The 26,587-nt window shown below is 45.3% G+C and overlaps 1 protein-coding gene across 2 annotated transcripts in view; it reads right to left on the bottom strand.

Moving 5' to 3' along the window:
• The window catches only part of LOC121553365 (spectrin beta chain, non-erythrocytic 1), a 107,877-nt gene that overhangs the window by 43,122 nt on the left and 38,168 nt on the right, over window positions 1-26,587 (bottom strand). For both annotated transcript variants that reach the window (XM_041866419.2, XM_041866418.1), the window contains one exon: window positions 6,883-7,034. In XM_041866419.2, coding sequence (XP_041722353.1) covers window positions 6,883-7,034 — 152 coding nt within the window. The remainder of the gene's footprint in view (window positions 1-6,882; window positions 7,035-26,587) is intronic.

Below are 26,587 nucleotides of genomic sequence, written 5' to 3'. Positions count from 1 at the left end.
ACAATCTAAACGGTTTGGTTTTGTGTGTTATGACTTAAGGCAGGACTCCCTGGACTCATGACCTACTTAGCAGACTTCTTTAATACTTGAGGTAGGCAGATTTAAGATGGTCTATTACACAACAATAATAAAATGATGTACATTATATATGAGGACATATCTATGGGACTTCAGTGTGTGTTTGTATAGGTCATGTATTTTTGTGTGTTACACTAAGTAATCCTAAAATTGACCCAGAGGAAATAAGCTCTGATATGTCTGTCCTTCCAGACCTGTGACGCCATATGTCGAGAGACATGTCATCTAGAGCTCCCCAGGGTTAGAACCCATTCTCCAGGGGTCATGACCCAGGAAGTACTCAGGGCATGGCCTTGTTGGGACAGCTGGAGAACACCAGTGGGTATCTCCTCCGTCTAAAACAAATAACACCAGATCAGAGAGATGAGAGATAACCATCTGGCATTTTAATGTAGTTTTCTGTGGAGTGAACTCTAAGACGGCATTCCTACGCTTCCTGAAACAGTTGAGAAATGGAGGCTGGCTTGACTTCAGTTGTCTGGCTTGAGTTGGGATCATTTTGCAGGACTCCATTGTACAGCATGTTGGCCACACCCCCACTGTTTCTATATCAAAGATCTCATCGATAATTTCTCCCTCTGCCTTTCCTTTCACTCCATCATAGCAAGCTCGCTTTTGAAATTCTTCAGTTTTGTTGTTTTTTTGCCTTTGGGTTGGGGGGGGGCAGTGCAAATAGTCCGGGTAGCCATGATTAGCTGTTCAGGAGTCTTATGGCTTGGGGGTAGAAGCTGTTAAGAAGCCTTTTTGACCTAGACTTGGCGCTCCGGTACCACTTGCCGTGCGGTAGCAGAGAGAACAGTCTATGACTAGGGTGGCTGGAGTCTTTGACAATTTTGAGGGCCTTCCTCTGACACCGCCTGGTATAGAGGTCCTGGATGGCAGGAAGCTTGGCCCCAGTGATGTACTGGGCCGTACGCACTACCCTCTGTAGTGCCTTGCGGTCGGAGGCCGAGCAGTTGCCATACCAGGCGGTGATGCAACCAGTCAGGATGCTCTCGATGGTGCAGCTGTAGAATTTTTTGAGGATCTGAGGACCCATGCCAAATCTTTTCAGTCTCCTGAGGGGGAATGGGCTTTGTTGTGCCCTCTTCACGACTGTCTTGGTGTGTTTGGACCATGATAGTTCGTTGGTGATGTGGACACCAAGGAACTTGAAGCTCTCTTTTGCATTCACTGTGAATGAGTTGAAGCTGTGGTCAGATCTTTCTAACAACAAAGACCCGTAAGCGCCCTCAATGGAGGATCTTGGCACGATCAACTGGACGTGGTAGGGGCAGTAGTCAGGCTTAATCGCGTTTTGATTCCATCAGAGAGCTGCCTTTCAATAGCCACTGGTGGTGCAGGGAGGGGTGAGGAGGGGACGGGTGCGTGAGCTAAATTGGGACATAGTTAATAGAACCCATCAGCGCTAACTTTGCAAAACCACTTTTTTTAGTGGCGATCCTGCCGTGATAATTGCTTCTCTCCCCTCCTTCAGCACAGCTGCTAAGAAGGAACAGTTCACTGGCTCAGAGTGAAGTTTGCCCTCTGATGTCACATGCGTACTACTACAACAACAGTGATGATGTTTTGGTTTTGCCTTGATCTGACTCCAGTCTGGGCATACGACATAAGGTCTCCTAACCTAGCTTGGCCTCTAGCATTCAATTGTAAGCAGTCTGTGTGTGTTTGTGTAACTGCATGCTAGTGTACATGCTTGGTGCGTTGAATGTATAATTGGGTCTGCATCAGTGTGTTTGTGGTACATGTAGGTTATAAATGTGTATTTCTGTGTTTGTCACATTTTGTATTTATTATGGATCCCTATTAGCTGCCAAGGAAGCAGCTACTCTTCCTGGGGTCCAAACAAATTAAGGCACATCACACGCAAAAAACAAAAAAACAAAAAACAGTGCATCATATAACATCATTACAGCACTACATATGTGACTCGTTTCAGGAAACTAGGCATATGTCGCGCGTCACTACTTCACAGGAGCGCCATTTGAACGTAAACTTTTTTTTATTTTTATCAAAAGCCAAATTAAATTGTTGCCAGCAGCACAGTTGCAGTCACCAACGCTCTGGATAACATAAAAACAGCCTAACCATCTCTGCTAGGGAGAGTAAAATGGTCAGAGTGAGCTGTAGCTTGGGTGTTTGACTGCTGCTGTTAGGTCAGAACACTTGGATCAACCCTACTCCTCGGCCAGAGCATCCAGTGTGCGCTCTGAACGCTCTGAGAGCGAAACGCTCCGAATTTACGAACACCCAGAGCACACTCTGGCACTCCAGATAAAATTTACGAGCATACCCATAGTATAAACCAGCCTTTAGTCTTGAAATCTTTGGTTGTTTAGTACATAGCCTCACATGTGAATCCTTAAAGAGATGGGTGGGGCTAAATCTTAAGAGGGTGTGAACGATGCTGAATGGGTGTAGACAAAGAAGAGCTCTCCAGTTGGTGTACCAAAACATTCAAGGGTCATTTTCTCAAAAGTGAGGTTACAAGTTTATCAACTTTCAAAGCAGAATTACTTTCCCATTGTTCCTCAATTGTAGTGTATTATATACCATTTTCTAGCTTTTATCCAATGTAAAAAACACACTTTCAAATGTTGCTACATAAGACCGAATCGAGCCGGTCGGTCACATATCTACAACACAACGTTTATAATACCACCATATAACAATATTAAAATGTACGTGTGTTTGCGTGTCTCTTCACAGTCTGCGTTGTTCCTTGTGTTTTTGTGTTTTTTTATTTTTTATAATACAAAACATACACATACAAAACAACAGCATACAGACACACACAAACCGCGCTGTTCCATAAGGTGTAGTTTTATCTGTTTTTTCAAATCAGATTTTGCAGCTTGCATCAGTTACTTCATGTGGAATAGAGTTCCATGTAGTCATGGATCTATGTAGTACTGTGCACCTTCCATAGTCTGTTCTGGACTTGGGGACTGTGAAGAGACCTCTGGTGACATGTCTTGTGGGGTATGCTTGGGTGTCCAAGCGGTGTGCTTTTCGTTTGAACAGACAGCTCGGTGCCTTCAACATGTCAATACCTCTCACAAAAGACAAGTAGTGACGCAGTCAATCTCTCCTCTACTTTGAGACAGGAGAGATTGACATGCATGTCATTGATGTTAGCTCTCTGTGTACATTTATGGGCCAGCCGTGCTGCTCTGTTATGGGCCAACTGTAATTTGCCTATGTCCCTCTGTGGCACTTGACCATATGACTGTGCAGTAGTCCAGGTGCGACAACACTAGGGCCTGTAGGACTTGTTTTGTTGATAACAATGTCAAGAAATTGGAGCAGCGCTTTATTACGGACAAATACCACAACAAACTAGGAAAAAATCTATACAAAATTGTCCTCATTTGATAAATTCAGCTTGACTAGTACTATAGAAATGCTCAAGCAACAGATGCCTAGGTGGATCGCTCAGCGTACATTTGTGTCTGGTAGTGTCCGCCTCCAAAAGGTTTCCATGAGAGACCACATGATCCCTGAAACCCAATCTGTGACCCAGTCTGAAACTCTAGCAGAGCGTAAACTCTCTACTTCTCTGCTCTGTCCTCAACTGAACTGCTCGCAACTAAGGTTGCAAAGGGAGCATATATTACCGGAAACTTTCAAAGTTTACCACTAAACTACCAGAATTGTAATATATTTCAAGGACTTTATGTAATTTATCACAAGACCCTTTTGGGTACTTCAGATTATTACAGGCGTGTGTAATTATCGCAGGCCCTCTGTGTGGAATGATCACATCTAAAATAATTAAATTAAATAAACAGAATGACAAAGCTGTAAAACATGATCTTAAATATAAACCTTTATATTTTCTTTACACACTTTTATTTAATTTACTATGTTAATATGTATTTGTTGTCAATGTTTTGGCTCAAACTGGTGGCAGTTGTGAAAAAAGTCAGTTGGAAGAGTTGGAGTTCATTGAAAATAATGCCATTGTTAATTAGATGCTTTTTTCATTGATTAGGCGATTTTCTCTTGAACTATATGGTCTATCTGCTAGCAACTCATGGACAATATGGACACAGATATAAAAAAATGAATACCACACGGAGTGTACAAAACATTAGGAACAACTGCTCTTCCACGACATAGACTGACCAGGTGAAAGCTATGATCCCTTATTGATGTCACTTGTTAAATCCACTTCAAATCAGTGTAGATGAAGGGGAGGAGACAGGTTACAGACAATTGAGACATGGATTGTGTATGTGTGCCATTCAGAGGGTGAGGCAAAAGATTGAAGTGTTTTTGAACAGGGTATGGTAGTAGGTGCCATGCACACCGGTTTGTGTGTGTCAAGAACTGCAACGCTGCTGGGTTTTTAACGCTCAACAGTTTCTCGTGTGTATCAAGAATGGTCCACCACCCAAAGGACATCCAGCCAACTTGACACAACTGTGGGAAGCATTGAAGTCAACAGGGGCCAGCATCCGTGTGGAATGCTTCCGGAGACACTTGAAACCCTACCTCTTTAAGGAATACCTGGAATAGTATAAAAGTACTACACAGTTAAGATGTGCCTGGTTTTATAATGTTAAATCTGTGAGATATGACGAGTTTAACATAGCTACATACTATGTTATGAGAGATACTGCTGCACCATTAATAGAACCCAGATAAGAGCAATATGAGGAACTACTATGACTACAAATACTCTTTCAAGTTGAAAAAGATGGTGCATTCGGGAAGTATTCAGACCCCTTCACTTTTTCCACATCCAGGATGCTCTCGATGGTGCAGCTGTAGAATTCTTTGAGGATCTGAGGACCCATGCCAAATCTTTTCAGTCTCCTGAGGGGGAATAGGCTTTGTTGTGCCCTCTTCACGACTGTCTTGGTGTGTTTGGACCATGATAGTTCGTTGGTGATGTGGACACCAAGGAACTTGAAGCTCTCAACCTGTTCCACTACAGCCCCGTCGATGAGAATGGGGGCGTGCTCAGTCCTCTTTTTTTCCCCTGTAATCCACAATCATCTCCTTTGTCTTGGTCACGTTGAGGGAGAGGTTGTTATCCGGGCACCACACAGTCAGGTCTCTGACCTCCTCCCTATAGGCTGTCTCATCGTTGTCGGTGATCAGGCCTACCACTGTTGTGTCGTCGGCAAACTTAATGATGGTGTTGGAGTCGTGCCTGCCATGCCAATACCCCATAATGACGTGAAAACAGGTTTAGAAATGTTTGCAAATGTATTACAAATAACTTTACATAAGTATTCAGACCCTATGAGACTCGAAATTGAGCTCAGGTGCATCCTGTTTCCATTGATCATCCTTGAGATGTTTCTACAACTTGATTGGTAAATTCAATTGATTGGACATGATTTGGAAAGGCACACACCTGTCTATATAAGGTCCCACAGCTGACAGTATGTCAGAGCAAAAACCAAGCCATGAGGTCAAAGGAATTGTCCGAGCTCCGAGAGGATTGTGTCAAGGCACCGATCTGGGGAAGGGTACCAAAACATTTCTGCAGCATTGAAGGTCCCCAAGAACAAGGTGACCTTCATCATTTTTAAATGGAAGAAGTTTGGAACCACCAAGACTCTTCCTAGAGCTGGCCGCCCGGCCAAACTGAGCAATCGGGGGAGAAGGGCCTTGGTCAGAGAGGTAACCAAGAGCCCGATGGTCACTCTGACAGAGCTCTAGAGTTCCTCTGTGGAGATGGGAGAACCTTCCAGAAGGACAGCCATCTTCTGCAGCACTCCACCAATCAGGCCTTTATGGTAGAGTGGCTAGACAGAAGCCACTCCTCAGTAAAATGCATATGACAGCCTGCTTGGAGTTTGCCAAAAGGCACCTAAAGGACTCTCATACCATGAGAAACAAGATTCTCTGGTCTGATGAAACAAACATTGAACTCTGTCCTGAATGCCAAGCGTCACGTCTGGAGGAAACCTGGCACCATCCCTACGGTGAAGCATGGTGGTGGTAGTATCATGCTGTGGGGATGTTTTTCAGCGGCAGGGACTGGGAGACTAGTCAGGATCGAGGGAAAGATGAACGGAGCAAAGTACAGAGATCCTTGATGAAAACCTGCTCCAGAGCACTCAGGACCTCAGACTGGGGCGAAGGTTCAACTTCCAACAGGACAATGCAGGAGTGGCTTCGGGACAAGTCTCTGAATGTCCTTGAGTGGCCCAGCCAGAGCCCGGAATTGAACCCAATCTAACGTCTCTGGAGAGACCTGAAAATAGCTGTGCAGCGACGCTCCCCATCCAACCTGACAGAGCTTGAGAGGATCTGCAGAGAAGAATGGGAGAAGGTCCCCAAATACAGGTGTGCCAAGCTTGCAGCGTCATACCCAAGAAGACTCAAGGCTGTAATCGCTGCTTCAACAAAGTACTGAGTAAAGGGTCTGAATACTTATGTAAATGTGATATTTAAGTATTTTTTATAAATTTGCAAAAATTATATTATGGGGTATTGTGTGTAGATTGATGAGGGAAAACATTTGATTTAATCAATTTTAGAATAAGGCTGTAACGTAACAAAATGTGGAAAAAGTAAAGGGGTCTCAATACTTTCCGAATGCACTGTATGTGTGCCCTGAAAAAAAAACAGTGAAGCATATTAGCTATGAATGGGCCTAATGTGTGCATATAGGGTAGAATCAGGGGGCAATCGTTTGGAACAGCAATCCCAAAGTGAAATCATTTTGACATTATGGAGAATTTGTTTTTTAAGGTGAATTATTACTCTGTGTGTGACCGGGAAATCCCAGTAAAACATACACAGCCCATGTGCCACATAAACCAGTCTGACTGTCTAACGTACCAGTCTCTCCCCAGAGAGGACCTCCAGTAGTTTGATGAGCATGCGTCCATCCCTGAGGTCCATATAGAGGTCAGTGATCCTGCAGGACACTCTGGCCAGGTGGGAGTTGACCCACTTGGTGAAGGTCTTCTTCTGCACCGCCTCACGCTCATCTACAGGAAGGAGCAGAGAGTGATCAGGGGGTTAGTTTCACTTCTGCATTCTATCATGGGAACATATTAACCAGGTTATCACCTGGGGGTATTTTACAGTTCAACTGACGTGTGCTCTTCTTTAGTCTCTCTGTCACACACACACACACACACACACACACACACACACACACACACACACACCTCCCCCCTCTACCCACACACACACCTCCCCCCTCTACCCACACCCACACACACACACACACCCCCCTCTACCTACACTCACTCACTCAGAAAAAAATAACAAAAAAAAATAACAGCAACACAATGTAGATTACAAAGCTAACACTCCAGGTGCGCAGCTAACAGAGTAGAACGTGAGGGTTTGCAGGCCTCTGGTCAGAAACAGCATGCTCCTCTCATCCTTCCTGTTTATGCTTGCGTCCCCGGTTGTTTGACTGGCTGTGGGCCTTTGTTACTGTTGGTCTTTCGTTGAAAACCTACACCAAGGTCGTCATTGTTCTTGGAATAACTGTGTAGGGTGTAGCTTCCTCTGTCTAAGAAGTACAACGTAGCTAGCTTTCACAGCAACACAGACAAGTACTGTAAATATCAACATTTCACAGGCTAGGTAAATTTTTTGTTAAACGTACTTGAATACCAAATATGTTTATTATAATTTTTGGCTGAGCCAGTCTTATTCATATAGGCCATCTTTAAATAGCCAGTCTTGTTTGTGGAAGCTAAATGTTGTTAGCATAGCTGGTGCTATTCTCACAGGATGACAATATCCTAACGTATACTGAACAAAAATAAACGCAACATGCAACAATTTCAACGATTTTACATATAAAGGAAATCAGTCAATTGAAATAAATTCATTTGGCCCTAATCTATGGATTTCACATGACTGGGAATACAGATATGCATCTGTTGGTCACAGATACCTTTAAAAAAAAAGGTAGGGGTGTGGATCAGGAAACCAGTCAGTATCTGGTGTGACCCCCATTTGCCTCATCCGCAAAGAGTTGATCAGGCTGTTGATTGTGGCCTGTGGAATGTTGTCCCACTCCTCTTCAATAGCTGTGCGAAGTTGTTGGATATTGGCGGGAACTGGAACACGCGGTCGTACACGTCGATCCAGAGCATCCCAAACATGCTCAATGGGTGACATGTCTGGTGAGTATGCAGGCCATGGAAGAACTGGGACATTTTCATCTTCCAGGAATTGTGTACAGATGGGGCCGTGCATTATCATACTGAAACACGAGGCGATGGCGGCGGATGAGGTGATGGCGGCACAACAATGGGCCTCAGGATCTCGTCACGGTATCTCTGTGCATTCAAATTGCCATCGACAAAATGCAATTGTGTTCATTGTCCATAGCTTATGCCTGCCCATACCATAATCCCACCGCCACCATGGGGCACTCCGTTCATAATGTTAACATCAGCAAACCGCTCGCCCACACGACGCCATACACGTGGTCTGCGGTTGTGAGGCCGGTTGGACGTACTGCCAAATTTTCTAAAATGACGTTTGAGGCAGATTATGGTAGAGAAATTAACATTCAATTCTCTGGCAACAGCTATGGTGGACATTCCTGCAGTCAGCATGCCAATTGCACACTCCCACAACTTTTGTTCCCCAATTTCGTGATATCCAATTGGTAGTTACGGTCTTGTCCCATCGAGAGCTATGCGTCCTCCGAAACACAACCCTGCCAAGCCGCACTGCTTCTTGACACACTGCTTGCTTAACCCGGAAGCCAGCCGCACCAATGTGTCGTACATCTGGCAATGGAAGTCAGCGTGCATGCACCGGCCCGCCACAAGGAGTCACTAGAGCGCGATGGGAATAGGACAAGCCAGCCAGCCAAACCCTCCCCTAACCCGGACGACGCTGGGCCAAATTGTGCGCCCCCTCATGGGTCTTCCGGTCGCGGCCGGCTGCGACACAGCCCGGGATCGAACCCGGGTCTGTAGTGACGCCACTCGGGAGGCCCCACTCCCACAAAATTTAAACATCTGTGGCATTGTGTTGTATGACAAAACTGCACATTTTAGAATGGCCTTTCATTGTCCCTCAGCACCTGTGTAATGATCATGCTGTTTAATCAGCTTCTTGATATGCCACACCTGTCAGGTGGATAGATTATCTTGGCAACGGAGAAATGCTCACTAACGGATGTAAACAAATTTAACTGTTTGTGCGTATATCACATTTCTGGGATCTTTTATTTCAGCTCATGAAACATTGGACCAACACTTTACATGTTGCGTTTATATTTTTGTTCAGCGTAAATGGTCCTGCTGCCAGATAGCCTACGGAATGTGCAGAAGAATAAGTGACATTTGTGCTGGTCTCATGTGAGCTAGCTGTGCCTCATACGGTAGGCCTACTGTCCGTGCCATTTGCTGTTAGCGGTGTTAGCTGGTCATGTTCTCACAGGGTTGTTCTAATTTAGTGTTCCCATGCAGGACGGGCCCAGGCTTCTCACACTACTGCAGATCCCATAAACATCAGTCACTGGCCAGGGCCAAGAGAACCAGCCGCACTGGTCAGCCCATCATGACACACACACACAGCCTCTGCTTTGCGAGCTACTCCTCATATGAACTCAAAGCCTATTGCCATGGAAATCTCGCTTTGAGAGGAGGTTTCACAACCTCCCTCCATCAGGGTGGGTCTCTGTCTCGCAGACTGTGAGAAACAACACCCGTTAACAATGTGCACTGATGCACTCTCCTCTCCAGCCGTTAGCTCAGAGGACGTTGTGACATTACAGCGTGACCAGACTGCTAATAAAGCAGCAGCAGACTGTGATATCATGTAGGTTAAACCCTGGTACCAAACAGCTCGCTCCATCTAGGCTATGTCTTCACAGGACTGTCCAACGGCCTGACAGCCTGGTCCCAGAGATAGTAGATATGAAAGCCACAGAGGTCCTGGGGCACTGAGTCGCAGTGCCCAGCGAGCAGGGCAGAGGCAGGGAGACAGAGGGAGCTGTGTGCCCCACTATGGAGGCCCAGTCAGAGGTAGATGGAGGCAGGGAGACAGAGAGAGCTGTGCGGGGTCCCAGTCAGAGGTAGATGGAGGCAGGGAGACAGAGGGAGCTGTGCGGGGTCCCAGTCAGAGGTAGATGGAGGCAGGGAGACAGAGGGAGCTGTGCGGGGTCCCAGTCAGATGTAGATGGAGGCAGGGAGACAGAGGGAGCTGTGTGGGGTCCCAGTCAGAGGTAGATGGAGGCAGAGAGACAGAGGGAGCTGTGTGGGGTCCCAGTCAGATGTAGATGGAGGCAGGGAGACAGAGGGAGCTGTGTGGGGTCCCAGTCAGAGGTAGATGGAGGCAGGGAGACAGAGGGAGCTGTGTGGGGTCCCAGTCAGAGGTAGATGGAGGCAGGGAGACAGAGGGAGCTGTATGGGGTCCCAGTCAGAGCAGCACAGAGACAATGGAGCCAGTGTTCTCCACCATGACATGCAAAGCAGCATCTGACTGCATCAGGCCTTATAACTGACTGGGCTAACTAATTAACATTGAGCTCCTTCACTGGGACACTGTGCTGCATGGTAAGATCATGGCTGTGTGTGGTTAGGCTAGTCATAATCTTGGTTAAACCAGAACTAAAGGCTTGCATAATTGGTCAGATGCTCAGTTAAGTTCAAATCAAATCAAATGTTTTTTGTCACATGCACCGAATACAACAGGCGTAGACCTTACCGTGAAATGCTTACTTACAAGCCCTTAACCAACAATGCAGTTCAAGAAAATATTTACTAAATAAACTAAAGTAAATAAAATAACAATAACAAGGCTATATACACAGGGTACCGGTACCGAGTCAATGTGCGGGTTACAGGTTAGTCGAGGTAATTTGTACATGTAGGTAGGGGTAAAGTGACTACGTATAGATAATAAACAGCGAGTAGAAGCAGTGTAAATCGTCCGGGTGGCCATTTGATTGTTCAACAGTCTTATGGCTTGGGGGTCGAAGCTGTTAAGGGGCCTTTTGGACCTAGACTTGGCGCTCCGGTACCGCTTGCCGTGCAGTAGCAGAGAGAACAGTCTATGACTAGGGTGGCTGGAGTCTTTGACAATTTTTTGGGCCTTCCTCTGACACCGCCTTGTATATAGGTCCTGGATGGCAGAAAGCTTGGCCCCAGTGATGTACTGGGCCGTACGCACTACCCTCTGTAGCGCCTTACGGTCAGATGCCGAGCAGTTGCCATACCAGGCGGTGATGCAACTGCAGCTGTATAACTTTTTGAGGATCTGGGGACCCATGCCAATCTTTTCAGTCTCCTGAGGGGGAAAAGGTGTTGTCATGCCCTCTTCACGACTGTCTTGGTGTGTTTGGACCATGATAGTTTGTTGGTGATGTGGACACCAAGGAACTTGAAACTCTCGATCCGCTCCACTACAGCCCCGTCGATGTGAATGGGCGTGTGTTTGGCCCTCCTTCTCGATCAGCTCCTTTGTCTTGCTCACGTTGAGGGAGAGGTTGTTGTCCTGGCACCACACTGCCAGGTCTCTGACCTCCTCCCTATAGGCTGCCTCATCGTTGTCGGTGCTCAGGCCTACCACTGTTGTGTCATAAGCAAACTTAATGATAATGTTGGAGTCGTGCTTGGCCACACAATCGTGGGTGAACAGGGAGTACAGGAGAGGACTAAGCACGCACCCCTGAGGGGCCCCCGTGGTGAGGATCAGCGTGGCAGATGTGTTGTTGCCTACCCTTACCACCTGGGGGCGGCCAGTCAGGAAGTCCAGGATCCAGTTGCAGAGGGAGGTGTTTAGTCCCAGGGTCCTTAGCGATGAGCTTTGTGGGCACTATGGTGTTGAACACTGAGTTGTAGTCAATGAACAGCATTCTCACATAGGTGTTCCTTTTGTCTATGTGGGAAAGGGCAGTGTGGAGTGCGATTGAGATTGCGTCATCTGTGGATCTGTTGGGGCGGTATGCGAATTGGAGTGGGTCTAGGGTTTCCGGGATGATAGTGTTGATGTGAGCCATGACCAGCATTTCAAAGCACTTCATGGCTACCGACGTGAGTGCTACGGGCGGTAGTCATTTAGGCAGGTTACCTTCGCTTTCTTGGGCACAGGGACTATGGTGGTCTGCTTGAAACATGTAGGTATTACAGACTCGGTCAGGGAGAGGTTGAAAATGTCAGTGAAGACACTTGCCAGTTGGTCCGCGCATGCTCTGAGTACACGTCCTGGTAATCCATCTGGCCCGCGGCCTCGTGAATGTTGACCTGTTTAAAGGTCTTGCTCACATTGGCTACGGAGAGCATGATCACAAAGTCGTCCGGAACAGCTGGTGCTCTCATGCATGCTTCAGTGTTGCTTGCCTCGAAGCGAGCATAAAAAGCATTTAGCTCATCTGGTAGGCTCGCGTCACTGGGCAGCTCGCGGCTGGGTTTCCCTTTGTAGTCGATAATAGTTTGCAAGCCCTGCCACATCCGATAAGCGTCAGAGCCGTTGTAGTAGGATTCAATCTTAGTCCCGTATTGATGCTTTGCCTGTTTGATGGTTCGTCTGAGGGAATAGCGGGATTTCTTATAAGCGTCCGGATTAGTGTCCCGCTCCTTGAAAGTTCTGGGTACATACATGTTTAGAGAAGAGATTTAACGAGGAGCGGAACAGGAACAAGGAGCTCCACCCCCTCCTTTGGGAAAGGGAAAATCTAGTCAATCAGAATATGCGGGGGGCTGCCTTAAAATCGACCAAAGATCACCTCCCCTTCTGAAATTCGAAAGGCGCTACACACCTGCGAAATCGTGATGTGTCCAAATAACCAGTGACGAAAAAGCCCAAGCACCAGAACTAACACTGCTGGATTCCATTTGTACCATGACAGATCTACAGTACAATTTATGTTTAAGTCATAGGCTTAGTGGAGTTGGCAACAACCGGATGCATCCGGTTTCAGGGATACAGCTAATTCAACAGCTTCCTTTTCTGCTGAAAACCGGATGTGGGAACTCTGCTCAGGCTTTTTCTTTTACGATTGCTATGTTAGGTTTGGCTAGTCATGACTTTGGGAATCAGGAAAAAGCCTTTGGGAATCAGGAAAAAGGCTTTGGAAATCAGGAAAAAGGCTTTGGAAATCAGGAAGGGGCTAGATATGCTTGGCATCACATAATATTCCAAATAAAAGTATCAAGGACCAGAATCAAAGTTAGCTTCAATAACAAAACAAAGTAAAATAGTTCATTCACATTACACATTTTGCTGTGTGACACGACCCTCTATGCCATTCAAGGTTGCAACTACGCATTTTTACACAATCAGCTGCAGTACAAAAGGGCGTCACGTCTAAAATAAATGTGTGTTCTTAATAAAGCTGCGAAAGAGACAGATGGAGGATATGGGTGGAGCTAGATGTGTCCTGAGTGTCTGTAAACAGGGTTTCCTGCAGGGGAGAGCATCTGGCCCAGAACAGAACACAGGAAGGGGAAACTCTCGCTCAACAGATGTACATACACACACACACTCGCATACACACGCTCAAGTGTGCACACACGCACAAGAACTCCTTATCTCAACTTGCAGCTCTGAGCTTTGGCCCTGCAGAGTACAAACCGTAACCCCCTCGGACCACAATCACGACAAGCAGTGACAGACCACAATCACAGACCCACAAACCACAGGTCTACCAAACTATCAGGACTGCTGACCAGAACACAATCTGTGGACAACCACTCTGTATGGCATCCTGATCACTGAACTATGTGCAATGTCAACTTACATCCATCAAATCTACTTAAAAATACCTAAAGGTTAAATGCTAAGTCATCCTATTAGTATGCCAAGACCAGCTGTTTTATTATGTGTGACTGTTGACAGGCAGTAGACAAAATGACATATGGATATTGTCACATCCTCTCTCTGGTTCCTCAGTAGATGGTTGTGGAATATGTCTGTGCAGTCACACAGACACAGAATGTAAAGGAGGCCTCTGCAGGGCCTCAGGTGAGTGAATAATGTAAATCGTTGTGAAACGGCTCACAAACGGACTGAGGTAATTACCTATGGAATTGTGAGTTGGACAAGGAAAAGGATGTCCAAGTCCAAGGTTCCCAATTCCAAACAGGTGTCAAACGAAGAGAGACAATGCAGACAGAACAGGATATCTCAGCCTCTGTTTACTGACACGTCTTTCTGGGACACTGGATGAGTTTGGATACGTTTGGTGAGTGATGACTCGAAAAACCAGTAATCTGAGCCAAATATTTCACCACAGTGACATTTAGCAGAGGGTACCTGGTCATATGAGGACAGGACTTACTTCCTGCTCTCAGAGCTCAGTGGAGCACAACTAACGAGATTTTCAGAGGGAGGAGGTTACACAGCCAAGATGAGCTGTTACATTAGTGAAGCAGAGGAGTGTGAAAGGATTTAAAGTAAAGTCGGTGAGCTAAGAAGAGACAAAGAAACTGCAGTGGGAGAAAATGGAAAAGGTTGTTGGTCGCCAAAAGGCTAAAAGGCTGTAACTGAAAATCGAAAGAACACAGACCAGGCCTCCGGGAATGAGATGGAACAATTCTATTTTAGACTAATGCAATTGCTGGCCTACCCTATAAAATTAAATCATAAAATAATTATTGTATAAGCCTGTTTGTAGAGGCAGTAACAGAAAAGGCTAGCCCACAGTGCTGATCGGCTACAAAGGAATTCATTCTGCTAGGTAGTCAAAATTCCCAAGTCTCAATGTCAGGAGAGGAGTCTTAACTGACTCCCTGTTGCTTATCAATAATGCTGAACCAACAGCGGGGCTATTTCCACAATGGCTTTAACACACTGCCTGTTTGTTTGTGTGTAAAGCTAATAATAATAAAAATAATAAACAAAGGCTGCCTCAGGCTGGGGTGGGGTGGGGCCACATTGCTGAGACTGGGCCAGGATATCTAGATAGTAGCTACCCCCTTCCCTCTCTGAATGTTCTGCCCACACAGCATCTCTGGCGCTGAGAAATCTGACACAATGAGAGAAGGGAATGTATGGTACAGACCATGTGCCACTATCACCCTCAGACAAAAAACAACTGAACAAATGAAATATTGCAAAGGCCTTCAAAACAGAGTTCAGAGTGATTACATTTCAGGATGCCGGTCTGCCTCCCTTTTTCCAGAAACATACGTCTCCCTCGCTCTCTGGTGGGACGACCTTCTACCTGTCTGTCCAATGATACTGACGCCTGGGGCAGCTCTCTGCCGCGGTTTCTTAGGGGACAGCCAGGCCATCGGTGGCCGCCAGCTAACCCAGTCACAGGAAAACACTGTCACATTGTGTCTCACTCACCAGAATACAGAGCTAATCAACACTTCATTGTTTCATTTAACAGCAGTCTGTAGGCTACTGCAGCCAAATGTAATGTGCCTTTATGACCTTTCCTGAATAATGATGCCAATACATATTAAATGAGCTGGCGAAATCAGCATCTGTATCCTAGAATGAACTCTTTCTCTAGACATGCTACCACCTTAATCCTGCGGCAAAAGGTACCATAGCCTATTAGTGTCCCTTTCATCTAGGATCTAGAGCAGTGGTGTCAAACATACGGCCGCGAGGGCGTCCAATCTGTCCCGCAGGTGGTTTGAGTAATAAAATAAATAATTGTTATATGTGTAGAAATTATAATGGACCTACATTCATACAGTTTATGGACTCTGTCCAGCTCGCTAATAATCACGGACATGAAAGCTAGACAGTCAGGGAACATCGGAAATAGTATAATAATATAAAGATGGATAGAGGACTATTTTTTGCACATTTTGAGTGCAGCCCTCCGGACCTCGTTGAAGACCGAATGCAGCCCACAGGGCAAAATGAGTTTGACACCCCTGATCTAGCGTGAGAGGGGGATGATGGAGAGAGGGAAGGATAAAAGGATGAACAAAGGAATAAAGAGGGGTGGCAGTAAATTAGGCTAGCAGCAGCCTAACAACCTCACCCTGTTTGTGGCGCAGCACCCCAACGCCACGTCCCAGATTGTTGTTAGCAAACTGCAGTTTAATTATATCTACATCTGGTTGGGAGGAAGTGTGACTTTGTCCTGGAGACAATTCATCAAAATACACAAAGACGGTACACCAAAATAAACATTGCGTTACGCTGAGACATTCAACAAAATGGAATTCTGGCTGGGGCCCTCGGTGGATGATGTCACAGTTACCTCACCATGTGTTGACTGGGACGGTAATTGGAAGAGATGTTGACTGCAGGTCATACAACTTGCTCAGCTACCAAAAGTCTACATAAGACATGAACTTTACAACCGAACGAGTGTGCTCGCATACTCCCTTTGAGCTTCATTTGAAAAACGAGAAAAAAAAGTGGCAATAGTACGGTTTGTCAATTTTTAAATGTTCATAGCCAGTATACACTTCCTCAAAATAGTCAGAATTAATCTAAGATAACTCAAGAAATCTGTCATTTGTTTTGACGTTTTTGCCGAAGAGATCTTAGACCCGCAATTTTACATTAACTAATATGTTTGGTGCCGTATTTTTCAATGAAATAATGTGCATGGAAACTAGTCGTATCTCGTTGAATGACAACAAAGACTTTATTGACTGATTGACTGTAGGTTTCCACAGCCCTGATTGTCCAGCTAGGGAGGGCAGGTTTCCACAGCCCTGATTGTCCAGCTAGGGAGGGCAGGTTTCCACAGCCCTGATTGTCCAGCTAGGGAGGGCAGGTTTACACAGCCCTGATTGTCCAGCTAGGGAGGGCAGGTTTACACAGCCCTGATTGTCCAGCTAGGGAGGGCAGGTTTCCACAGCCCTGATTGTCCAGCTAGGGAGGGCAGGTTTACACAGCCCTTCATCACCAGTCAGGACACAGCTGTGCGCCCCTGCATCTAAACCAAGTATTCAACCACGCACCCCTGTGGGAATCTTCCCAAATGTTTTATTCCCTTATAAATCTGTAATTTGTAGTTGACATTTTAAAATGGTTAAGGTAAGGGTTAGGTTAGGGTTATGGTTAAGGTAGGAATTAAGGTTAGGGTAAGGGTTTATGGTAGGGATGTCCCAAGGATCCCAGATAGCATTAACCATAAAAACAGCCAGCAATCAGAAAATAAAACAAAAGACAGCATTTTCCTGTCAGGTTTATGGGTCACGGCTGGTCGAGCAGTACGTCTCCCTTCACTGTATTAGTACAGAGCTAAGAGGAGATTTACAGAGAGAGCTGTATGGCCTCACAAGGGAAATATAATTCATGTTAGTTTATTACTCAATTCATACACTCGGGATCCCAGTTCAAAAATGAAAGAATATATGAAGTGTTTCCTGTATACTATTCCATAACCACATCTGTGAGTGTGAACTTTGTTCATCATTTTTGCAGCTTGTTTCTAGAGATGACTATTCACTCACTCAGAGAAGAGCCTGCAGCTACATATATGACTATCTGAGGAGCACAAAGAGTGTACGATTTGCTTAAGAGCATAAATTACTGTCCAATTTTGCATCTAAAGCTGTGTGTTTGATCAAAGACAGAAGACCGTACTAGCTGAAAGAGTAAGACAAGCCTTCTGATCTAGTTAAAGAATACATGACGCTGTTCATAGGGAATGCGGCACAATTCTCAGTGTGAAAATAAATACTACGAGCAATGAATTAGTCATAATTTCAAGCGCAACTGCCACCTAGCTAACGTTCTGAACAGAACCAAAATATTTTAGCTACATAATCGCTCAGATATGTCAATGTTTTCCACTCGTGTTTTAAGAAGCTCTGAAATCCTGCAATCATGTGGAACAAGGGCTGTTCAGGAGATATTAGTGCTGTTAATCTGGTTAATGAGTCTTCCTTGGTGTAGTGAGGGAATGGCAGGCATAGTCGACCACAGCGGAGTCATATGAAGAGCAGGAGGGAGAGGAGAGGTGCATGAGAGGCTCAGCGCCTAGTCATTCCCTGTTGCTTTAGGGATAGAGAAGAAATCCAAAGCAAACACATTCACCAAGCTTTAGAAAGAAGCAGCTTTTAGTTTTAGTCCCCATTTAGGAAGGATCAAGAGGCTTTTTAGACTATCTACAGTGAGTGTACAAAACATTAAGAACACCTTTCTAATATTGCACCCCCCCACCCTCTTTTGCCCTCAGAACAGCCTCAATTCGTTGGGGCATTAACTCTACAAGGTGTCGAAAGTGTTCCACAGGGATGCTGGCCCACGTTGACTCCAATGCTTCCCACAGTTGTGTCAAGTTAGCTGGATGTCTTTTGGGTGGTGGACCATTCTTGATACACACAGGAAACTGCTGAGCGTGAAAAACCCAGGACCTACTACCATACCCCATTCAAAGGCACTTAACTTTTGTCTTGCCCATTCACTCTCTGAATGGCACTCATACACAATCCATGTCTCAAAGCTTAAAAATCCTTCTTTAACCTGTCTCCTCCCCTTCACCTACACTGATTGAAGTGGATTTAACAAGTGACATCAATAAGGAGTCATAGCTTTCACCTGGATTCACCTGGTCAGTCTGTCAAGGAAAGAGCAGTTGTTCATAATGTTTTGTACACTCAGTGTATATCACATTTTACAGTGAAACAAAAACAGCATGTACTGTACAGTATGCTACTTTGTATATTACATTAGGACAATGGGTTTTCCATAATGAAACTGGAGCTCATTCTGACTGACAACCTATGGACTTCCACTAAAACGTCCACTCGTTTTCCTGTCAGTATTGCAGAGAACCCAGGTATAAAATGAAATGTCTTACAAGAAACCATGTTCCCCTATACAGAAGCCAAGGCTGTGTGTAGGTGATATTTTAGTAGGAGGTAAAGCCCACAAGCCTGGAGATAGAAAAGCTCATTATATCAAACATCTGTCTTTAATAAAAGAAGGGGAGGGAAGAGAGAGAGAAAGGGTGAGGTAGTTAGAGGGGGAGGGGTGGTGATGTGCTTCTGTAACTATGGTCTTTCTGAGACCCTCTCATTTGAGACACAACAGACACTTACTCTCTCTTCCAGTCACACCCTTTAGCGTACTGTGGAGACACACCAGCTTGGTCTGCTTTAGTCTAACTCGGTTCACTCACTCATGACTGTTATGAAGACTAACACAAACAGGGCTTTTGGCCATTTTGTCTGGATCATATAACATATCCAAACTCCCGTTCCCAACGCATCGGGACCCAAATCCCTGCTCCCATGCCTTTTATCAGGCTGGAATGTGGGCTCGAGCCCTGGTACTTACCATGATGTTCGCTGTACTGACAGTGTGGACGCCCCACCTACACATTTTCTCAACACCGCTCTGTTTATTTTCTTCACAATGCTAAACGCCAAGGCTCTTGATACAGAAGGTCATGTTGAGACAAACCTCTTCTCTGAGTGTAACAAAGCTGCCTCTGCCTACCAAGGTTACTCAGCGGATCAGCCTGCCTCGCTCTGCTCTATTAAGAGTAGATGTTTAGCCTCGACTGACCAACTGTTGTGACCTGAAAGAGGTTCCCATGTAGCAACACTTCAGTTGATTGATGAAGCTGACCTTTGTTTTGGAGGAGGAAAATTAAAACAGCATGTTTATTCTCTGACCACCCTGTAAGAGAACAGGCAAGACCAGGGTGTACCTACGTCGTTTGTACGGTGTTTGTGGTCCTCTGTAGCTCAGCTGGTAGAGCACGGCGCTTGTAACGCCAAGGTAGTGGGTTCGATCCCCAGGATCCCCGGGACCACCCATACACAAAAAATGTATGCACGCATGACTGTAAGTCGCTTTGGATAAAAGCGTCTGCTAAATGGCATATTATTTTATATTATTTACGGGATACGCATGGTATACATCATCCAACGAAATGCTAACTTGCAGGTTCCTTCTGGACAATGCAACAATAAGAAATAATAAAAGATAGGAATACGAACATAAAGTAAATGGCAGTACAATCATTATTTTTTTCATCAGTATAATATATAATACAATTTATAGTCCAATATTTACATGTGTTTTGGGCACAGTGTATAAACTGAGCAGTATAATAAGAGTCTGGTATCAGCAGTTGTTATGTGTGTGTATGTCTGTGTGCATGAGTGAGTGCATGTGTGCTAAGGTGTGGAGAATCAGAGCAGGTGGTCACTCCAGTTCAAGTGTTCTGCAGTCTGATGACTTATAGATAGAAACTGTCTCTGAGCCTGTTGGTATCAGACCTCATGGTCCGATACAGTCTGCCCGACGGTAAGGGAGAGAACAGCTCGTGGCTGGGGTGTGTGGGGTCCTTGATGATGCTGGGGGCCTTCCTCTGGCACTGTTTCGAGTAGATGTCCTGGATGGGTGGGAGCAGGGATGTACTATCGTCCTGGCAGTGCTTTATCTTAAAACGCTGCATTAAATTGCACTGTTTTACTGTAAAATCGTCTTGTTAAAATGACACACATTACACGGTTGCAAGTTAATTTCGATTTCACAATGCCAAATGTAATCTAGTATTGGTGTAAATAATGAAATAAACGAAGTTATGCAAAGACCTAGAGCCAATCTAAAAACTCAGAGGGTGTGTACGTGCGTATGTGCACAGGCAAAATCTGAAAACCGGCACATTTCAACTGGAAGCAGGGACACCCCACTGTCCATACCGCTCCAAAACACACTCAGGGCCAAGCAGGCCTTTGACAACCAATTACATCTGGCAATACTGATACTATCTCAATCCGGGCCATCCAATGAGCTTGGCTCCTTTTCTGTTGCCTGGGTCGTTTCCACTCTTGATAGCTGAATGAGTCTGCCTGTCATCTCAGCATTCCCAGTCAGTGTCACTCCACTCCCATTGATACCAGTCTGAGCCACAGTCTGGAGTTGATGGGCCGATACGATCTCCTTTGTCAGGGGGATCCGGAGGCCCCTGATGGCGTTTAGGGGTTCCATGCAGCGTGGCTCAAGGGGAGTAAGTCAGTCTCCTATAAGGCAGATATGGCCTCTGACATGGCCCTCACTCTATTCAACCAGCGTCTCACCCTGTGGACTTAAATCAGAGAGAGTTGTGAGTTGGAGCCAAGAGCGGAACAGAAGGTCATTGAGGCTGTGGGTTGACTGTTGGCTCAGGCTGGGCTCTGCTTTGCTCTACTGCTGGACAAAAGCAGCTTTTTAGATCAGATCCCTCCTGAGGCTGGCTACCAAGGCCTGGGCCTGGAAAGCTTTCTGCTAGGCCTGATGGGTCTGTTGAGACAGTCCCATGAGACAGGGAAGTGTAGCCTGGCCTCGAATGGCCTGCTGAGTCTGACTAGCATCCAGTTGCCACTTGAAGCTCTTAAACAGAGTACTGGTGAATTTGGACTTTGTCCTTGTGTACAGTACATTCGGAAAGTTTTCAGACGCCATTCTTCCCCACATTTTGTTACATTACAGCCTTATTCTAAAATGTATTAAATTGTATTTTTTCCCCATCAATCTACACACAATACCCCATAATGACAATGCAAAAACAGGTTTTTCTAATTTTTTAGCAAATGTATATTTAAAAAAATAACAGAAATGTCCCATTCACAGAAGTATTTCAGACCCTTTACGTCTTCTTGGGTATGACGCTACAAGTTAGGCACACCTGTATTTGGGGAGTTTCTCCCATTCTTCTCTGCAGATCCTCTCAAGCTCTGTCAGGTTGGATGGGGAGCGTCGCTGCACAGCTATTTTCAGGTCTCCCGAGATATTCTTAAATTCCATTCCTTACTAGATTTATGTGTATTGGGTATATGTTGTGAAATTGTTAGATATTACTGCACTGTCAGAGCTAGAAGCACAAGCATTTCGCTACAACCGCAATAACATCTGCTAAACACGTGTATGTGACAAATACAATTTGGTTTGATTTGATGCCACTTCTGCGTTGTCTTAGCTGTGTGCTTAGGGTCGTTGTCCTGTTGGAAGGTGAACCTTTGCCCCAGGCTGAGGTCCTGAGCAGGTTTTCATCAAGGATCTCTCTGTGCTCTGTTAATCTTTTCCTCGATCCTGACTAGTCTCCCAGTCCCTGCCGCTGAAAAACATTCCCACAGCATGATGCTACCACCACCATGCTTCACCGTAGGGACGGTGCCAGGTTTCCTCCAGACATGACGCTTGGCATTCAGGCAAAAGAGTTCAATCTTGGTTTCATCAGACCAGATCATCTTGTTTCTCATGGTCTGAGAGTCCTTAGGTGCCTTTTGGCAAACTCCAAGCGGGCTGTCATGTGCCTTTTACTGAGGAGTGGCTTCCACTCTGAGCTCTATGGACAATTCCCTCGACCTCATGGCTTGGTTTTTGCTCTGACATGCACTGTCAACTGTGGGACCTTATATAGACAGGTGTGTACCTTTCCAAATCATGTCCAATCAATTGAATTGACCACAGGTGGACTCCAATCAAGTTGTAGAAACATCTCAAGGATGATCAACGGAAACAAGATGCACCCGAGCTCAATTTCGAGTCTCATAGCAAAGGGTCTGAATAATATAATATAATATGCCATTTAGCAGACGCTTTTATCCAAAGCGACTTACAGTCATGTGTGCATACATTTTTACATATGGGTGGTCCCGGGGATCGAACCCACTACCCTGGCGTTACAAGCGCCATGCTCTACCAATTGAGCTACAGAGGACCACTTCCAGTCAAAAGTTTGGACATACCTACTCATTCAAGGGTTTTTCTTTATTTTTACTATTTGTTACATTTTAGAATAATAGTGAAGTCATCAAAACTATGAAATAACACATAAGGAATCATGTAGTAACCAAAAAAGTGTTAAACAAATCAAAATATATTTGCCTTGATGACAGCTATGCACACTCTTGGCATTCTCTCAACCAGCTTCATGAGGTAGTCACCTGAAATGCATTTCAATTAACAGGTGTGCCTTCTTAAAAGTTAATTTGTGGAATGTCTTTCCTTCTTAATGCGTTTGAGCCAATCAGTTGTGTTGTGACAAGGTAGGGGTGGTATACAGAAGATAGCCCTTTTGGTAAAATACCAAGTCCATATTATGGCAAGAACAGCTCAAATAAGCAAAGAGAAACAACAGTCCATCATTACTTTAAGACATGAAGGTCAGTCAATATGGAACATTTCAAGAACTTTGAAAGTTTCTTCAAGTGCAGTCGCAAAAACCATCAAGCGCTATGATGAAACTGGCTCTCATGAGGACCGCCACAGGAATGGAAGACCCAGAGTTACCTCTGCTGCAGAGGATAAGTTCATTACAGTTACCAGCCTCAGAAATAGCAGCCCAAATAAATGCTTCACAGAGTTCAAGTCACAGACACCGCTGTGTCTTTGTGAGACACGGTGTGGGTGAACGGATGATCTCCGCATGTGTATTTCCCACCGTAAAGCATGGAGGCGGTGGTGTTATGGTGTGGAGGTGCTTTGCTGGTGACACTGTCTGTGATTTATTTAGAATTCAAGGCACACTTAACCACCATGGTTACCACAGCATTCTGAAGCGATACGCCATCCCATCTGATTTGGGCTTAGTGGGACTATACATTTTATTCTTAACAGGACAATGACCCAACACACCTCCAGGCATAGTTACACTGTAGGCCTGCACAGTGTAACTATGCCAACCTGAACCTGTAGGCCTGTACAGTGTAACTATGCCAACCTGAACCTGTAGGCCTGTACAGTGTAACTATACCAACCTGAACCTGTAGGCCTGTACAGTGTAACTATGCCAACCTGAACCTGTAGGCCTGCACAGTGTAACTATGCCAACCTGAACCTGTAGGCCTGTACAGTGTAACTATGCCAACCTGAACCTGTAGGCCTGTACAGTGTAACTATGCCAACCTGAACCTTCGTACAGTCTACAGCCCTTTAGAGCATTTGAGGTTTTTCTTCCCTCCCAGAAGACGTATGACTATCCACACTCACTTTGTATGTTGCCAAATGTCTGTCATTTCCCCTAGTGCCAGTACTTTCACTGCCAGACAGACATATGAGGTCATATGATGTCTAGAGAGATGAGGTAAGAATTCAATGCAAGCATCAGCAGCAAAGGGTTTTTCTACCTCATGTTTGCTAAATACAGCAAACATGAGGTAGAAAATACTCCGTCATTTCTGTAGTCTATTATTTATGGACCTGCTGGTGGCCATTTGTCTTTTTTAATTTTTTATTTAACCTTTATTTAACTAGGCAAGTCAGTTAAGAACAAATTCTTATTTACAATGATGGCCTAACCCGGCCAAACCCGGACGACGCTGGGCCAATTGTGCGCCGCCCTATGGGACACCCAATCACGGCCGGATTGTGATACAGCCTGGAATCGAACCAGGGTCTATAGTGACGCCTCTAGCACTGAGATGCAGTGCCTTAGACCGCTGCGCCACTCGAGAGCCAAAGGAAGTTATAAGAGTGCCAAAGACCAGAGACTTCCTGTTCTGAGACAAATCAATCATTCTAAGACCGTTGGGAGGCCTGACATTTCATCAGGTTGCCATTAGTCTGCACCTCTCCCTTTTTCTCTGGCCCTCCCTAACCTTCAGCACAGCTATAGGAAAGTAGAAATTCTTCGTTTCCACCAAGCTCATGTTACTCCATCCTCCAGGGAGCAGAACTGTGGCACTATGGCCTCCCAGTCCTTCCATCCCTACACATCCACCCAGATGGACATAAGAGACTTCTGGTGTAGTGTGAAGCCTGAAATATGTACTACCACCTGAAATATGTACTACCACCTGAAATATGTACTACCACCTGAAATATGTACTACCACCTGAAATATGTACTATCACCTGAAATACTGTATGTACTACCACTAGTAAAAAACACAACCTGACAGATACTGTTTTTCATTATAGCATTGCGGCACAAATAACACACAACCAGAATGGGAACTAACAGCCTTCTCATAACTTCAATATACAGTACAATCAAAGCAGCACATTTTGACATTTACATTTTAATCATTTAGCAGACGCTCTTATCCAGAGCGACTTACAGTTAGTGAATGCATACATGTTTTTTTTGTTTTTTCATACTGGCCCCCCGTGGGAAACGAACCCACATCCCTGCCGGCCAAACCCTCCCCTACCTTGGACGACGCTGGACCAATTGTGCACCGCCCATGGGTCTCCCGGTCGCGGCCGGCTGCGACAGAGCCTGGACTCGAACCAGGATCTCTAATGGCACAGCTAGCACCGCGATACAGTGCCTTAGACCACTGCGCCACTCGGGAGCACAACAGGCATGGTTCTCCACTGTGTCATTGTTTGCCTTGCGCTGGGAATGCAGCAATGATTGGCACTTTAATAAAATGTGCCAACTTCCTTCCTCTTTCACCCTGTCCTCCATTTCAATAGTTGTTTATTCATTCCTCATGACCCTGACAGCACATAGGGGTGGGGTAGTCTGTCTGGGGTCTTAGCAGGCTCATAAACTCTATCAGGAGTGTTTTTTACTGAACTGACACGTCTAGCGCCAAGCAATCCTTTCAGTCAGGCACTAGAGCTTATCCATAGCCCCCTGCAAATGGACTGGCCCCAGACACCAAACCCAAATTAATTAGAATTTAAAATCGGTGCCTTCAGGTCCAGCGAAGTGGGTACACACAGAGAGCTTATCATGTGTATCAAGTGTTCTCCATGTTGAACGCAGACAAAAATATGTAGCCGAATGGGACCATTGTTAAATTGGGTTAGCACCTTTCTCTGGCACCCTTCTGTGAACTACAGAGAAAGCTAATGCATAAGACCAATAACCGACAGACCAATCTGCCACGTTTCAACACTATCTCAGCCATGCCACAATACTTGGGCGGTATACCTCCCTGTCCCATGTCTCTGTGTGGAGGGAAAGTGCTGTGCCATCAGAGCTGCTGTGATTCATATTAAATCAGGGGACACTCAGTCTCACGGTGACAACGGCTCGTAAAAGTCATGGGTTTCATAGGGTGTCTGAGGAGGTCCAGAGGCCTCAGGTCTCCATCTGTCACTAGCATGCTAATGACACCACAGCGAGATGTGACTGACAGCAACATGTATCATTCACTAACACCTCATCTCAAACATAAAGTATTAGCTTGCATAGGAACACCTATGTGAGAATGCTATTCATTGACTACAGCTCAGCATTCAACAACATAGTGCCCTCAAAGCTCATCACTAAGCTAAGGATCCTGGGACTAAACACCTCCCTCTACCCCTCTGTATATATAGCCTCCCTACTACTGTTATATATATATTTTTTTCTCAACACTTTTTTGTTGTTGTTTTATCTTACTTTTTTATTAAAAAATAAATGCACTGTTGGTTAAGGGCTGTAAGTAAGCATTTCACTGTAATGTCTGCACCTGTTGTATTCGGCGCATGTGGCCAATAAAATTTGATTTGATTTGAAAATATCTTATAAATCATTTCCTCATTCATTCCCTGGCGCCTGCGATGATCTATGTGTCTGTGTGTACTGTACATGGTGTTTGCATGAGACTGTCAATCAATCAAATGTATTTATAAAGCCCTTTTTACATCAGCAGATGTCACAAAGGCCTATACAGAAACACAGCCTAAAACCCCAAACAGCAAGCAATGCAGATGAAGAAGCATGGTGGCTAGGAAAAACTCCCTAGAAAGGCAGGAAC

This window comes from Coregonus clupeaformis, chromosome 37 (assembly GCF_020615455.1).
Source record: "Coregonus clupeaformis isolate EN_2021a chromosome 37, ASM2061545v1, whole genome shotgun sequence".
Lineage (NCBI taxonomy): Eukaryota > Metazoa > Chordata > Actinopteri > Salmoniformes > Salmonidae > Coregonus > Coregonus clupeaformis.
Note: the sequence above shows the minus strand (reverse complement) of the source record. Positions and strands in the feature narration are given on the sequence as shown.